Source organism: Budorcas taxicolor, chromosome 16, assembly GCF_023091745.1.
Source record: "Budorcas taxicolor isolate Tak-1 chromosome 16, Takin1.1, whole genome shotgun sequence".
Lineage (NCBI taxonomy): Eukaryota > Metazoa > Chordata > Mammalia > Artiodactyla > Bovidae > Budorcas > Budorcas taxicolor.
This window is the reverse complement of record NC_068925.1, coordinates 36629868-36647478: the sequence shown is the minus strand read 5'-3', so window position 1 is coordinate 36647478 and position 17611 is coordinate 36629868. Positions and strand designations below refer to the sequence as shown.

Sequence of the window (17611 nt, the reverse complement as noted above, 5' to 3'; positions counted from 1 at the left end):
TCTCTTTTTTTCTTTGAAATTGAACAACATACTGTTGACACTTGAACAATGTGGAGGTTTGGGGCACTAACCCACCACATAATTGAAAATATAAGTATAATTTTACACTCAATCCTTCATATCCAGGGTTCCACATCCTCAGATTTAAAACTTCAGATTTTATAGTACTGCAGTATTTGCTATTGAAAAAATCTACAAATAAGTGGACCTATGTAGTTCAAAGCTGTGTTGTTTAAGGGTCAACTGTATACCAAATTTTCAACAGGTACTTGGCGCATAGTTGGTATATGTGAATTTTTTTGTCTCCTTCCTATTCATATGATTTAAATAGGTAGAAAACATATAGCATCGTACCTGGGGGCACCTGATTAATTAGTGCTAATGTATTTTAATTATTTTCTGTTATTGCAATATAGTAATCGAGGTGGGAGATGAAGACAGCCAGAAGCTAAAACCAGAAAAAGCCTCTATCAGCAGGAAAGATGGCCTACTCATAGGTACACCATGGCAGACATGCTGGCAATTACAGCCTCTATTTTGGCAATCAAAACTTTGATTTATGGACTTCTAAATATTTTTCAGTACATTCTGGGCTTTGAGTTTTAATTATGTAGAGTAACTGCATGATTATATAAATAAAATGACACTAGCACTTACTTGTTTCAATATGAAATATGGTATTTAAATGCAAATGCAAAATACAGATAAATGAGGGAGAGGGAGAGAAGGATGTATGGCTAGGATATAAGTTAAATCAAAGAGTTGATGCTAGTAGCATAGATATGACTGAAATTTACTTGCTGGTTTTGATTATTTTAACTGGAAGATACCATAGAGTAAACATTTGCAGACCTTTTACTTTCTGTCATGCTAAAGCATTCCCAAGGGGGCAAAGCCCACCAAAAGAGAGGTTCCTGAATATATTCAATATAAAGATATTAATATCGTATTTGTATTTTAAATATTTAAGTATCTTTAAACCTGGGGTTCCAATGGAGTACATGAAAAAAAGAAAAGGTGATAAGACACTAAAATGAATGCATAATGGAAACTATGGTTCTTGCCTATCTCACATGAAAATAATTAGAACAACATACAGTATTCCCTGTGTACATAACTGGGCTTCCCGGGTGGCTCAGATGGTAAAGAATCTGCCTGCAGGAGACCTGGGTTTGATTCCTAGGTCAGGAAGATCCCCTGGAGAAGGGAATGGCTACCCACTCCAGAATTCTTGCCTGGAGAATTCCATAGACAGAGGCAGGAGAAGGGACATGGGTTGGGAGCAGGTACTCAAAGAATATGAGGAATTTATTGGTGTTTTCTTTAAACATTACTTGTAATAGAAAATGCAAATTTGCAAGATGTATGTTTGAGTAATATCTATCACTCTGAACAATGTTAAACTAATCAGTCTTGTTAGAAGTGTGCATGTGATGGCTCCAGTCTATGATTTCTTGATTATTTTCATCAGAATTTAAAATTATGCCTTAGAAACACAGAATATTTTCTTATAATGGTTCTTTAGCATTGAAACAATAATTAATAAAGCAGTCATTTTAATTTATTTCATATTGACATGATAACTTGTCAACTGGACAATAAAATATGTATTTTTATAGGTTCAGAGTGTTTTAAATGCTTCTACTTTCCACTATCCTAGTAAGACTATTGTTTGAAACAAGAGTATACAGAAAAGATCTCCTATTCTGCCTATATTACATATGAATTGAGATATATAGGAAATAGCTCTGGCAAAAGGTATACTCAGAATGTAATAGGTAAATATAGCAACAAATCCCAGAAAATCAAGTACTTTATTCCAAAAGATACTGAAACATCTTATCAGGTAGATCTATGCAGCTACCATGGCTGCCAATCATTTAAGGAAAAGCAGGATCTAGTTTGGAAATAATTGTGCAAAAATGAGCATACACACAGGGTAGAGATTGGGGAAAAGTTTCAATGAGTTTAAATGGGTTTTTGTCAGTTTTAGGGCATTCATAGTTTCCTCTCAGTTGATTCTCCAATTGTAAAATAACTATGTCTGTATGGCTACTTCATGATATTTTTGTGGTATTCAGATGAAGTGATCTATTTAAAAACAATGTTTTAAAACTAAAAACAGAGATATTCTATACTTTCTCAAATCTGAAACATACTGATCTCACTGGCAAGTTAACCAAATCCAGGGAATACAAAGGCCATATATAACAGAATAGAATTTAGATCACTCTCTCTAGAGGACTTGTGGCAGGACTTAAGGGCAGATGACAGACTCCGTAATGCTGAACACAATAGATTGATTCAATTAATTCAGGTAAGATAGTCAATTTAGATTGATAAAACATCCAGGTGAATCTCAATTTTGTACAAATCTCAATTTTCACAGTTTTTTTTTTTTTTTTTTTTACATAGATGATACTTCTAAAGAAAAAATTGCAACTGTTCAAAATTAAATTTTAATCCTGGATAAATCTACACTTATCCTTAATCTTATTCTTCTGTGTGCATTTAAAACCATTTATTTTACTTTGGGTTTGGTTTAGATGAAGAAAAGTTCATTTGAAATTTCTTCCTCCTCACTTCTCATCCATTTAGGAGATCACAAACTAAATCAGTAGTTATCATAAATTTGATATCACTTCTGTGGATTCCATAAGTTAAAAAAAAATCAACTGATAATTGAGAACTGATTAATCTTGGCACTTCAGTCAATGACTGGACAGGATGTATGTTCTCTGCCATTATGTTATGGAGATTTGACTGAAGCAATAAGACCAACATGTAAAATTAAATATAAAAGGTAATAAAATTAAGCTAACAAATGTAAATATGCTTGGAAAATATTCATGGTAAAGGAAAGCCAATGGGAGCTGAATGATAAATAAAAGGTTTCATGGAACAGGTAGTGTTTTTGAAGGCTAATATAAAAATTGCATACATTTTTAGAGAATTCAATTTAGTTAAATGTGCCTGCAAATGTTCAGGGTTTTAAAAGACCTGGCCTATTTAAAAATAAAATTAGGATTTTGGCACACTTGCATGTTGACTCATTTGAGCTTCACAAAACACTGTACTAAAATCATCTTACTGAAAAGAAGAAAAAAAGTAAAAACAGAGAAATTAAGTAACTTGCCCAATGCCCCATACAGAGTAAGTATATATAGAGATTCAAGCTCAAGCATGTCAGCAAAGCCCATGACCCATCTTCAATTCCAGGATGCCTCTCAAGGAATACTGGGATCTCAAGAAGCATAGGCTAAGAGAAAAGTAGAGTGATTAGGGTGCCACTTAGGGAACATATACATGTTTAATGATCTTTGATTTCCAGAGGTCATCACTACTCATTAGTCTGAGGTATTACTCACCTTGATCAGTATAATTTCAAAAGTTTGGTAACAGTGACCCTTCCAGTGAGAGGCAGCAAGGATCACAGATGAGCAGGGTGATATCAAGGAGTTACTGATGGTTTGCCAATTATTTTGTGAAGGATGGAAAATTCACTGAAGTTTTATCTTTTGATAAATTCATTCAAAATCACATCTACAATTAGTATGATATGATATTGGATACAAAGCATATTTACTAAGAAAAGATGAACAGGTGATGGAGGGTGGATTTTGCAACTCCAAACCAAAAGCTAGTAGGACATATCATAGGAGAGCAGATCTGGAAGGCAGAAGAAATATAAAGGCGGAAGATTTTTTAGTAAGTGTCCCAATTTGCTTGCATCCTTCTGTATCCATGTTTTTGGATAGTACCTTCCTACACTGGTTCTGCTCCTGGCCACGGTGCTTGCCTTGGCAAATGAAACAAAAGAAAATGTTACACAAGCAGAAGCCTGTGTTGCACTTGGAACCCTGAAAACATCCTGGTAAAAAGCCCTTGTTAGCAGGCTGAAGGAGGAGAGAATGAGATGCACCTGGCTGACAGCCTGCTGAGTGCCAAATACGTCAGAAATCCTAGATCATCCACCCACCACCTGGCTACAGTCCATAAGAACGTCCAGCAGGAATCAACCAAGGAAACTGGCCAGAAGACGTGACCAGCCAATCCACAGAGCTGCTGATTCTAAGCCACTAAGTTTTAGGGTAGTTTGTTACACAGCAAAAGTTAATCGATATGATGGAATACTATTTCAAACAATGGGGGGGGGGGGGAACAAACAAAAGGTTACTACCTTTTTATCTAAGAGCACAGACTACCTGTTTCTTGTTTCCCAATAGAGACGTGAAAAGCCAGAAGGCTTATACTGTAAAGAATAAATGGTGTGCCCATGTGGAAAGAACCTTGGAGAACTCAAATACCATATTTCAGAATGGTAGCAGAACAGCTGAATTATTCTCATACAACCGGCAATAAAACAGAAAAACACCATGAGGCCTTAGTAAGTTCAATGCATCTTCTCTTAACAAAATACATCTCATTTTAATTTCAGGGATGTGAAAAATTTGTGACACATGAAGGCTCTTCTTACATGATGCTTTTTAAAATTCATGAAATTCCTCATAACTAGGAATATGTTCTAGGCAATGAAAAAGTGTGCTCATAGAAACTGTTTTCAAACTCTGCATATTGGTTTTGTGTTGCAGAATATACAAAATGTCTACCATAATGAATGAGTCCATGACTGTAATAAGACCATTAAAAACAAAATGTAGGCATGATAAAAAGAAGTTGGAATTTAAAATAAAATTGTTTTCAAACCTCACACAAAAAAACATAGCTAAGGGAAAATTAATGAGATTTAGTTCTGTGTGTTTTCATAAGAGAAATCTCATTATTTCATAATCACTTGCTGCAAGTTATATGTATAATTATTTATGGACATGTCTAATGCTCATCAATTCTAACAGTCACCAATCACTTGAATTAAATATTATAAAATAGGACATTACATATTGAAAAACATTATAGTAAACTGAGTTAAATACAGTTAAATATACTATAGTTTTTAGTTAAATATACATTGATTACCATAAAATCTGTATATATGTGAAAAATATAATTAAATATAATTATAATTTTTCAGGTTTGCTTGCCAAGTTTGTTTGTCATGTTAGCCCTGAGGAAACATATTTATTAAAACCACAGAGAAAATAATTCTATGGGAAAATGATTTATTTACCTGGATCTTCTATGGTTAAGTTCTTTATTAACCATTGAACGATATCTGACCCTAGAATAAGAAAAAAAGAAAAACAAAAATATATGTGAATATCTATACATGTTAAGTTCAAGAACATTTAACAGCACTGATAAGGAGAAGGAATGTTTCTAATTGTCATAAAAGATTAGGATCAGCTACATACAAGGTGTTGGAAATAGTGTGAATACACTGTCTTCATTCAATGACTCAAGTGCAAACTAGTCAATTATTAAATATGAAATGTTTAAACAGAAAGATTTAATATACTAGTAGTGGATAAAGTGGTTCATTTATTTATTCACTTAATGAATGATTGCTGAGTATCCACTATCTTTTAAGCACAATTCTTAGTATGGCAAAGCCAATACTTTATAAGATGATAATTGTCTCATTTCTGGTTTGCCCCATCCATCCCTATATCTACTCTCAAGTCAACCCAAATGTGCTGTCAGTTTTTGAAACTCCTTTGTGTTTTAAGCCTTTATAGTACTATTCTCTTTGACTGAAAGGTCTTTCCACTATTTTCACGATACTCAAGATTGATTTACACAGTAGAACTTCCCTTGATCCTCACCTTTGGCAGTGTGCGTGGAGAGCCTTAAGCCAGTCAAAAGAAAAGCAGAGTAGTCAACATTTCTGCTAAATGTGATCCAAGATTGAAAGGCCGTGAGCTAGTTCAGTGTACAAGAGAATTAGAACAAAATCAGACTTGTGACTAATTAGGGCTGGAGTTGGCCAGTGGGAGAACTATGAGGACTCAAGGTTTCCAGTCCACAAGCATTATGGATGAACAGAATGGTAAAAATATGAGCAGAAATGGGAGATTCTAGAAGAGGAGATTTACCTAAGATGTTCATTTCTGTGTAACTTTGGTTTTCAGTGTAACTAATTTCTACATAAAATAACAACAACAACAACAAATATGTAACGTAAATAGCTATACACACTCACTAAACTGCCTCAGTGGTGCATGGATGAAATTCTGTGTAAATCGAGATTCCATTTCTACCTCTTTTGGAGACTTGGTAGAGTTGTAGCCTACCCACCTGAGATCTAGTAAATGACATTAACAGTGGACAAATAATTCCAGTTGCTTAAAATAGAATGGGTCCAAATTAATTTTAAAATAAACTTGATTATCAAACTTGACAATAATGTTTATGAAATTTCCTAAAATTTATGAAAACATTTACACCCAAAATAGCCTTTAATAAGCACGCATTTTGAAAATATTGACTCTAACTTGTGCTCTTTCATAGCTGTTCCTTTAAAACTGCCATTGATTTAAATGCATTTGAGATGATGGATTCATCTAGATCCTAAAGAAAGTTCTGAGGAAATGAAGGATAGGAAACCATTCACAAGAGCACGGATATTGCAAAGTGTTGTGCCTAACTTGCCACTAACAGCCTAAGTTATCTTGAGGAGTGGTCTTCCCTTTTGAAAAAAGCAGAAACTCAGCTTTTCAAATATGTATGTAGTGCTACTTGACCAATGTAGAATTTCAAGTACCTAAATCTTATTAGCTATCTCCAGGAACCCTGCTTATTTTTCACAGTTGAGCATCTATTTAGGGAAAATATACAAGCAGCCATTGGAAAATGTCTATTCTTTTGAAGAGAGTCAAATATTGGTTCCAGGACTATATTTTTTTCTTATTGTGAAAGATGATTTTAAAATACCTTCAGAAAAAGGTTCTTTTTGTTTTGTTTTGTTTTAAGGTTTTCTTCTCTCTTCCTCCACCCCACTTTCCTGAACAGAAAGAAATGCAAAGAAGCCTAATTTTTGAAGTTACATTTAATACAGGAAACAAGAAAATTATTTTACTGGCCTGGTTTTTGGTTATTTCTGTCACAGAGGTAGTCTCAGTTCAGCGTAAAAAAGCCAGTTTGATTGCTTGTCAGTGTTCTTGCCTGGAGAATCCCAGGGATGGGGGAGCCTGGTGGGCTGCTGTCTGTGGGGTTGCACAGAGTCAGACATGACTGAAGTGACTTAGCAGCAGCAGCAGCAGCAGCAGTATAATCATAGTGGTTTTATTGTTGTGTGATCACCCAATATATTTATGGCTTTAAGTTAACACATTATGAATTATTATTTTATTGTTAAATGTATCATATTCATATCATGTTCATCATATACATCTATTAGGCACCTATGTTAGCAAGACCTTAACCCCCAGTTGTGACAGTTAGACAGAGAAAGGAAGAAAAAAGTTCCAGCATTTTATGGAACCACAAGATTGAAAGGGAAATGTGTTATCATAGTCACATTAAGAACTGATTCAATGGCTCTATAGTCAGAAGGGTTATAGGAAGGAATAGCACCTTTGTAGCAATTTCTAAGCTTTGTCTTTAACATTAACAAATAAGTGGGCAGATCTGCTAAAATTTTCATGCACAAATGTATATATCCAGAATACTTCAGCGTTTCATTTATCTTTATACTGAGAACATCAGAGTAACAAGTAGGATTTTTTTTTTCTTTTAAATTGCATTAGAGCTATCAATTAGCTACAATGTGAAACTAGTTAAGAGATGTAACAGCTATGTTCGATACAGGATACAGGATGCTTGGGGCTGGTGCAAGGGGATGATCCAGAGAGATGATATGGGGTGGGAAGTGGGAGGGGGGTTCAGGATTAGGAACTCATGTACACCCATGGCTGATTCATGTCAATGTATGGCAAAACCAATACAGTATTGTAAAGCAAAATAAAGTAAAAATTAAAATTAAAATTAAAAAAAAGAGAGATGTAACAGTATCTTATACCCTAAGAGATAAAAGTCGCCCCTCTCACTGCAGCTTCTGGAAAGTTGAGCCTTGATCTGTGCTTTTGTCTTGAAATCTTAGAGGCATCTATCACTTTTAGAGTTACAAAATTATGTGTCCTCTCTACTTAACAGAAGCAGTGTAAATTACATTATTGTACAATCCCATAGTCTATGATTTGACGTGAAAACAAGCAACACAAGCAAGCAAGTGCTCCTCACACACTGCTCATAGTTCTCCACATGCCGTATTGTTTCTTACTTCCATGACTGGTTATGCTATTCTCTTTTTCCTTCAGTTAATCCCAGCTGAGTTCATCAACTTCAGTTCATATATTACCTACTTCAGGAAGCCTACTCTCCTCACCTTCACCTCTACCTTGCCAGGTAATGTGTTTCTCCTTTAAGACCTATTAATATCCTCATCATTCATTACACTTGTCAACGGTTTTATAATCCTCTGTTAATTTTTGTCTGTCTTCCCCTTGCATCTTGAGTTCCTTGAAGGTCGGGGTGTGTGTTACTCATCCCTGGATCTAAAACACCCAGACCAGTGGCTGACATATAAAAGGTGATGAGCAAGTGTGAAAAGAATGAATGAACAAACAGCAAGATTTCCCCCCTCATATCCTACTCTAAGGGAATTTATAAAACAAAGGCAGTGGTCATACAAAGATATTTGACTGGCATATAGTTTTCAGCTACCATAAATTCTCTTCATAGTGATAATCTTCCCTTTCCAAGGTAATCACTTCAGGACTCCATCCATAATTAAAGAAAAAGAATCAAAGACATTTAGACATAAATATTATCTCCTCACCCATGCTATGGACTTGAGTAGAAAAGGGGCTTCCTCAAGACTGCTCCGATGCTGAGCGACAAGACAGGACTAGGTTCTATGCTGAGGCTACTGTATTTCCATATAGCCATATAGCCTCTCAAGATTACAGCACATCTCCTCACAAGTGACAACTATAACTGTATTTCCATACAGCCATATAGCCTCTCCAGATTACAACACATCTCCTCACAAGTGACAACTATAACTATCCCCACCATGAACCTGAAAATGAAGTTCACCAAAAGAAAAATATTGTTAAATTTTCATTAATATGATATATGAGGACTTGTAAGCAACCAAAGACAGCAAGGAGATCAAACCAGTCAATCCTAAAGGAAATCAGTCCTGAATATTCGTTGGAAAGACTGATACTGAAGCTGAAACTACAATAATTTGGCCACTTGATGCGAAGAACTGATTCACTGGAAAAGACCCTGATGCTGGGGAAGACTGAAGGCAGGAGGAGAAGGGGACGACAGAGGATGAGATGGCTGGATGGCATCACTGACTCGATGGACATGGGTTTGGGTGAACTCTGGGAGTTGGTGACGGACAGGGAGGCTTGGCGTGCTGCGGCTCATGGAGTCGCAAAGAGTCAGACATGACTGAGTGACTGAACTGAATTGAACTGAAAAAACAGGGCTTTCCAGGTAGCAAAAGGGTAAAGAATCCACTTGCCAATGCAGGAAACACAGGTTTAATCCCTGGATCGGGGAGATCCCCTGCAGTACAAAATGGCAACCCACTTCAGTATTCCAGGGTCGTGAAGAGTCAGATATGACTTAGCAACTAAACAACAACAACTTTGGACCAGAGGAAAAGGATACATTTGGGCTTCAAGGAAAAATGGAAACAAGACTCTGATGACATGAGAGTTCCTCACGGTTCCTCTCTGGATACACTTCTGTCTAAAAAACAGCCTCTGTTGTTTCTCTCCTACAAGGTGGATCATGAGGGCTCATAGTTTTTGGGTTTACATCTCCTTCATTAAAGGCATCAAGAAGTTTGAGACTAAAATTTTGTAGGCACAACTCCTAATTTCACATGGTGTGTGGGGGGTGGTGGTCTAAGTTTGGGGAAGGAAATGCATTCCTGCATTTCTGCATTTCTCATTCCTGCATCAATCAACTGTGGCAAGAAAAGTGAGATCACAAACATTGGTATAGTGGTTGGAGGCATATACAAAACAGTGTCCAGAAATGTGAGTACTTGGCAGACAAAACAACAGGTTAAAACACAGCTTCCTTCAATTCTTTAATGTTTATATTTCCATCAGAAAAAAAGAGAAGAGGAAGGAGGTAGAACTCAAAAGCATGTCAATGAAATGAGCATGTTATTCTGCTTTGTGATAAATATAAATGTGTTCTGTTCTATGAAATTATTATATTCCTGAAAGGCAGAGTATGAATACATCTTTGTGTGTGTGAATAAAGCCACACTTTATGTGTAATAAAAATTATGCAAAAGAACTTCATGGTATATATGCAAAGAAATTCATTGGGGTTTTGGATATGAGTGTGTATCCTTTTAAGGAAATTATTTTCTAAAGTGAATAACATCCAGTTGAGTATTGTTATGTCTGTTTTTTAAAATATAAATTTATTTATTTTAATTGGAGGCTAATTACTTTACAGTATTTTATTGGTTTTGCCATACATCAATATGAATCTGCCACGGGTGTACACGTGTTCCCCATCCTGAACCCCTCTCCCAACTCCCTCCTCATACCATCCCTCTGGGTCATCCCAGTGCACCAGCCCCAAGCACCCTGTATCATGCATCAAACCTGGACTGGCGATTCGTTTCACATATGATATTATACATGTTTCAATGCCATTCTCCCAAATCATCCCACCCTCTCCCTCTCCCTCAGAGTCCAAAAGACTGTTCTATACATCTGTGTCTCTTTTGCTGTCCTGCATACAGGGTTATCGTTATCATCTTTCTAAATTCCAGATATATGCATTAGCATACTGTATTGGTGTTTTCCTTTCTGGCTTACTTCACTCTGTATAATAGGCTCCAGTTTCATCCATCTCATTAGAACTGATTCAAATGTATTCTTTTTAATGGCTGAGTAATACTCCATTGTGTATACGCACCACAACTTTCTTATCCATTCGTCTGCTGATGGACATCCAGGTTGCTTCCATGTCCTGGCTATTGTAAACAGTGCTGTGATGAACATTGGGGTACACGTGTCTCTTTCAATTCTGGTTTCCTCGGTGTGTATGCCCAGCAGTGGGATTGCTGGGTCATAAGGCAGTTCTATTTCCAGTTGTTTAAGGAATCTCTGCACTGTTCTCCATTGTGGCTGTACTAGTTTGCATTCCCACCAACACTGTAAGAGGGTTCCCTTTTCTCCACACCCTCTCCAGCATTTATTGTTTGTAGACTTTTGGATAGCCACCATTCTGACTGGTGTGAAATGGTACCTCATTGTGGTTTTGATTTGCATTTCTCTGATAATGAGTGATGTTGAGCATCTTTTCATGTGTCTGTTAGCCATCTGTATGTCTTCTTTGAAGAAATGTCTGTTTAGTTCTTTGGCCCATTTTTGGATTGGGTCACTTATTTTTCTGGAATTGAGCTGCAGGAGTTTCTTGTATATTTTTGAGATTAATTCTTGGTCAGTTGCTTCACTTGCTATTATTTTCTCCCATTCAGAAGGCTATCTTTTCACCTTGCTTATAGTTTCCTTTGTTGTGCAGAAGATTTTAATTCTAATTAGGTCCCATTTGTTTCTTTTTGCTTTTATTTCCAATATTCTGGGAGGTGGGTCATAGAGGATTCTGCTGTGATTTATGTCAGAGAGTGTTTTGCTTATGTTCTCCTCTAGGAGATTTTTAGTTTCTGGTCTTACATTTAGATCTTTAATCCATTTTGAGTTTATTTTTGTGTATGGTGTTAGGAAGTGTTCTAGTTTCATTCTTTTACAAGTGGTTGATCAGTTTTCCCAGCACCACTTGTTAAAGAGATTGTCTTTTCTCCATTATATTCTTGCCTCTTTTGTCAAAGATAAGGTGTCCATAGGTGCATGAACTTATCTCTGGGCTTTCTATTTTGTTCCATTGATCTATATTTCTGTCTTTGTGCCAGTACCATACTGTCTTGATGACTGTGGCTTTGTAGTAGAGACTGAAGTCAGGCAGGTTGATTCCTCCAGTTCCTTTCTTCTTTCTCAAGACTGCTTTGGCTATTTGAGGTTTTTTGTATTTCCATACAAATTGTGAAATTATTTGTTCTAGATCTGTGAAAAATACCATTGGTAGCTTGATAAGGATTGCATTAAATCTATAGATCGCTTTGGGTAGTATACTCATTTTCACTATATTGATTCTTCCAATCGATGAACATGGTATATTCCTCCACCTATTAGTGTCCTCTGATTTCTTTCATCACTGTTTTATACTTTTCTATATATAGGTCCAACCAGTCCATCCTAAAGGAGATCAGTCCTGGGTGTTCATTGGAAGGAATGATGCTGAAGCTGAAACTCCAATATTGTGGCCACCTCATGCGAAGAATTGACTCATTGGAAAAGACCCTGATGCTGGGAGGGATTGGGGGCAGGAGGAGAAGGGGACAACAGAGGATGACATGGCTGGATGGCATCACTGACTCCATGGACATGGGTTTGAGTGAATTCTGGGAGTTGCTGATGGACAGGGAGGCCTGGCATGCTGTGATTCATGGGGTCACAAAGAGTCAGACATGACTGAGTGACTGAACTGAAATGAACTGATACATAGGTCTTTTGTTTCTTTAGGTAGATACATTCCTAAGTATTTTATTCTTTTTGTTGCAATGGTGAATGGAATTGTTTCCTTCTCTTTCCTTTTTCTCATTATTAGTGTATAGGAATGCAAGGGATTTCTGTGTGTTGATTTTATATCCTGCAACTTTACTATATTCATTGATTAGCTCTAGTAATTTTCTGGTGGAGTCTTTAGGGTTTTCAAACTGTGGAAACAGTGTCAGACTTTATTTTGGGGGGCTCCAAAATCACTGCAGATGGTGACTGTGGCCATGAAATTAAAAGACGCTTACTCCTTGGAAGAAAAGTTATGACCAACTTAGATAGCATATTCAAAAGCAGAGACGTTAATTTGCCGACTAAGGTCCGTCTAGTTAAGGCTATGGTTTTTCCAGTAGTCATGTGTGGATGTGAGAGTTGGACTGTGAAGAAAGCTGAGTGCCGAAAAATTGATGCTTTTGAACTGTGGTGCTGGAGAAGACTCTTGAGAGTCCCTTGGACTGCAAGGAGATCCAACCAGTCCATTCTGAAGGAGATCAGCCCTGGGATTTCTTTGGAAGGAATGATGCTAAAGCTGAAACTCCAGTACTTTGGCCCCTCATGCGAAGAGTTGACTGATTGGAAAAGACTCTGATGCTGGGAGGGATTGGGGGCAGGAGGAGAAGGGGACGACAGAGGATGAGATGGCTGGATGGCATCACTGACTCAATGAACGTGAATCTGAGTGAACTCCAGGAGTTGGTGATGGTCAAGGAGGCCTGGCATGCTGCGATTCATGGGGTTGCAAAGAGTCGGACACGACTGAGCGACTGAACTGAACTGAACTGATGTAGAAGATCATGTCATCTGCAAACAGTGAGAGTTTTGCTTCTTTTCCAATTTGTATTCCTTTTATTTCTTTTTCTGCTCTGATTGCTGTGGCCAAAACTTCCAAAATTATGTTGAATAGTAGTGGTGAAAGTGGGCACCCCTGTCTTGTTCCTGACTTTAGGGGAAATGCTTTCAACTTTTCACCATTGGGGATAATGTTTACTGTGGGTTTGTCATATACAGCTTTTATCATGTTGAGGTATGTTCCTTCTATTCCTGCTTTCTGGAGAGTTTTTATCATAAACGAATGTTGAATTTTGTCAAAGGCTTTCTCGGCATCTATTGAGAAATTCACATGGCTTTTATTCTTCAATTTGTTAATGTGGTGTATTACATTGATTGATTTGTGGATACTGAAGAGTCCTTGCATCCCTGGGATAAAGCCCACTTGGTCATTATGTGTGATCTTTTTAATGTGTTGTTGGATTCTGATTGCTAGAATTTTGTTAAGGATTTTTGCATCTATGTTCATCAGTGATATTGGCCTGTAGTTTTCTTTTTCTGTGGCATCTTTGTCAGGTTTTGGTATTAGGGTGATGGTGGCCTCATAGAATGAGTTTGGAAGTTTGCCTTCCTCTGCAATTTTCTGGAAGAGTTTGAGTAGGATAGGTGTTAGCTCGTCTCTAAATTTTTGGTAGAATTCAGCTGTGAAGCTGTCTGGACCTGGGCTTTTGTTTGCTGGAAGATTTCTGATTACAGTTTCAATTTCCGTGCTTGTGATGGGTCTGTTAAGATTTTCTATTTCTTCCTGGTTCCATTTTGGAAAGTTGTACTTTTCTAAGAATTTGTCCATTTCTTCCAAGTTGTCCATTTTATTGGCATATAATTGTTGATAGTAGTCTCTTATGATACAGCCAGTTGGGATAAACCATCTACTGCTGGTGCTGCTGCTAAGTTGCTTCAGTCGTGTCCGTCTCTGTGCGACTCCATAGACGGCAGCCCACCAGGCTTCCCCATCCCTGGGATTCTCCAGGCAAGAACACTGGAGTGGGTTGCCATTTCCTTCTCCAGTGCATGAAAGTGAAAAGTGAAAGGGAAGTCGCTCAGTCGTGTCCGACTCTTCGCGATCCCATGGACTGCAGCCTACCAGGCTCCTCCGTCCATGGGATTTTCCAGGCAAGAGTACTGGAGTGGGGTGCCATTGCCTTCTCCGAAACTATCTACATATTGTCCCAAAACTTTATGCTCTCGAACTTTAAGAGGCTGTCTACTCCCTTTTGGGTCTAAAAGATCCCAGACTTTCTCATTATAAATTTCCCCATAGGATACTTTCACTTTAAAGGTCTGTGACTCATTCTGCTCTAGAGAGATTCTTTGAAATAAGGCACAGCAGAGCCTTGGGATGAGGCCTCAATGCTCAGGATTGCCCATCATGGAGAAGGATTTTCCTGAGCCTGTCTGCCCATATACAAAAATGCAAGCATTATACCCCTGAAAGGCTTTCTCAAGAATTCCTTCCCCAAGGCACTTGAAAACCACTTCTTGACCAGCATATTTTGTAGAGTTAGATTCATCCATGCACCAAAAGCAATAATCAAATGCAAATACCTTGGGAGGTTTCCTTTCTCCCTGTTTGGTGTTAAAAGGAGGAGGGTGCAGGACCATTTGATTCTCTTCTATATCCACCACGCACTTGGTGTTGAGTTCCAGTTCTCCTCTGTTCAGGGACCAGACCTGGAGGGCAATTTTACCTTGGTATCCGACATTTTTTCCAGTGGTCACATATGGATGTGAGAGTTGGACTGTGAAGAAAGCTGAGCGCCGAAGAATTGACGCTTTTGAAATGTGGTGTTGGAGAAGACTCTTGAGAGTCCCTTGGACTGCAAGGAGATCCAACCAGTCCATTCTGAAGGAGATCAGCCCTGGGATTTCTCTGGAAGGAATGATGCTAAAGCTGAAGCTTCAGTACTTTGGCCACCTCATGCGAAGAGTTGACTCATTGGATAAGGCTCTGATGCTGGGAGGGATTGGGGGCAGGAGGAGAAGGGGACGACAGAGGATGAGATGGCTGGATGGCATCACGGACTCAATGGACGTGAGTCTGAGTGAACTGCGGGAGTTGGTGATGGACAGGGAGGCCTGGCGCAATGTGATTCATGGGGCCGCAAAGAGTCGAATACGACTGAGCGACTGAACTGAACTGATCCGACATTTTGGCGGTGCCCGCTAGGCCCCCACGCGGCCCCTTCACGCCTGCCCTCGGAGCGCGGTCGCAACTGCTCCGCCATGAGCTCGGCGAGGCAGCGCTGAGGCGCGCGGCCCATCCAGGGCAAGTGCGAGGCGGGGCGCGGCGGCGGCGGCGGCGGCGGCGGCGGCGGCTGTGGCGGGCTGGGAGGAGGCCGAGCCGCGCGGCCCCAGCGGAGCGCAGGCGCTGCCCCTTGCGGCCGTCCGCGGGCCGGGCCGCGCCGCCATCTTCCCCGCCTCGCGATGCCCCTATGTCTGGGTTTTTTTTTTTTTTTTCATATGTCAGCTTCATTTAGAAAACATTTTCCAGTATTTATAGAATTAAAATTACTTCTGGTCACAGTCTGAAACTGGATTGAAGTTATCATAGCACATCTCTCAATCTTCCAAACCTAATAACATCCCTGACATCCAGAGACCATTGGGAGACTATTAATCAAAACAGTACATTTGCTAAATTTTTGCTTTTGCTAAATCTGAAACACATTTTAAGCCTTGGTCTACAACACTTTAAAAAGGTAGAAAAAAGGGCATTTAAATGCATTTGTAGATGAGATGGCAAAAACAAATTATATGGTTGATTACATTTTCTTTTCAGGTTCTTACTCAGAATTCTATGGCCCTTGAACAAAAGCAGAATCACAGAAAATACTGGTCTTTCTAAACATAACCTGAACCTGCAAATTAAAGAGACTAAAGCCCAAATATTCATACCAAGTACTAATAGTGTGCACTGAAGATAGAATAAAAATACATTTCTCTATCTTCTTCTTCTTTTTTTTTTTTTTTTCATTTCTCTATCTTCTAATAAAGCACAGTGAAAGTAAGTTGGAGTTATGGGGGGAAAAGGTCCCTGGTTGTTTTTTAAGTAGATATTTAATCAAGACCTTGGGAATTTTATCTAGATTTTTAAACTTTGCTGTGTAACTTCCATAAGCCATAAAAAAATCTCTTTAGACACAAAGCAAGGATTATGTATGGGTCTTTTCAAGGCCTAAATTGTAAACATGGCCCGCAAAAACAAGAAAGCAGTATAAATGACTATAATGAATCAAGAAGATCTTAAGAATTGTTTCTCACCCTGTCCCAGAGCTCAAGATAATTACTGATCAACCAGAAAAGTTTTTTCCAAATCGTGTTCTGAAAAACACCACTGTGTTTCTTGTTTGGGATGGCGAGAGTAAGTGTGGGAAATGCTGCTTGACCTATCAATTAGAAGTGTGTCAAAATCTCTAGCTGTAATAAAGTAGTTGTTTATTTCTTTTTCAGTTCTGTCCATTTTTTGTTTGTGTATTGTGATGCTCTCTTTTTAGGTATAAACACATTTAAGTTTGTTACATCTTCTTAAGAGAACTAAACTCTCTATTTACTACCTTTCTTGATCTTTGATACCTTTCCTTGGAATGAACATAATGAATATTTCCTTGTAATGCTTAATGTGAAATTAACAGAGCTACTCCTACCTTCCATTGATTAAAATATGTTTAATGTTACTTTCTGGTAGAGAGTATTTAGTTGGGTTATGATATTTTGTCCACTGTGCCAACTTTTGTCTTTTAATTGGTGTTATCAAATTTCATGTAACTACTGATATGTCAATATATGCTATTTATTCATCATTTTCTGGTTTATCTACATTATTTTCTTGTCTCTATGTTCTTTTTTTCTGCCATCCTATGGGTTGTATTAACATTTCTTAAGAATTTCATTTTGATTTATCTAAGTTGTTTTGAGGGTATCATTTTGTATAGCATTTCATAGCTGATGCCAAAATTACAGTACATACATGTAACATCACAACTTCTGGTGGCACTATCATTTTACCAGTTTTAGTAAAGGATAGAAACCTTATATTCCTTTATGTCCCTTTAATCTCTAGTTTGTAATACTTCTTAAGTATTCTATATACTTTTAGAAGCATATCAGACTTTGCTATATTTTTTTCTTCAGCAATGAAATTATTTAGAAAACCAAAGAGTAGAAGAAAAACCTATTGCATTTACCTACTTATTTACTTAGACTTCTCTGTTGGCTCAGTGGTA

The 17611-nt window shown here is 37.9% G+C and overlaps 1 protein-coding gene across 1 annotated transcript in view; it reads right to left on the bottom strand.

The window, feature by feature from the left end:
- RGS7 (regulator of G protein signaling 7) overlaps positions 1–17611 on the bottom strand; it is a 453701-nt gene that overhangs the window by 95977 nt on the left and 340113 nt on the right. Inside the window, exon 3 of the mRNA XM_052654047.1 lies at positions 5129–5179. Within this exon, the coding sequence (XP_052510007.1) occupies positions 5129–5179 (51 nt within the window). The remainder of the gene's footprint in view (positions 1–5128; positions 5180–17611) is intronic.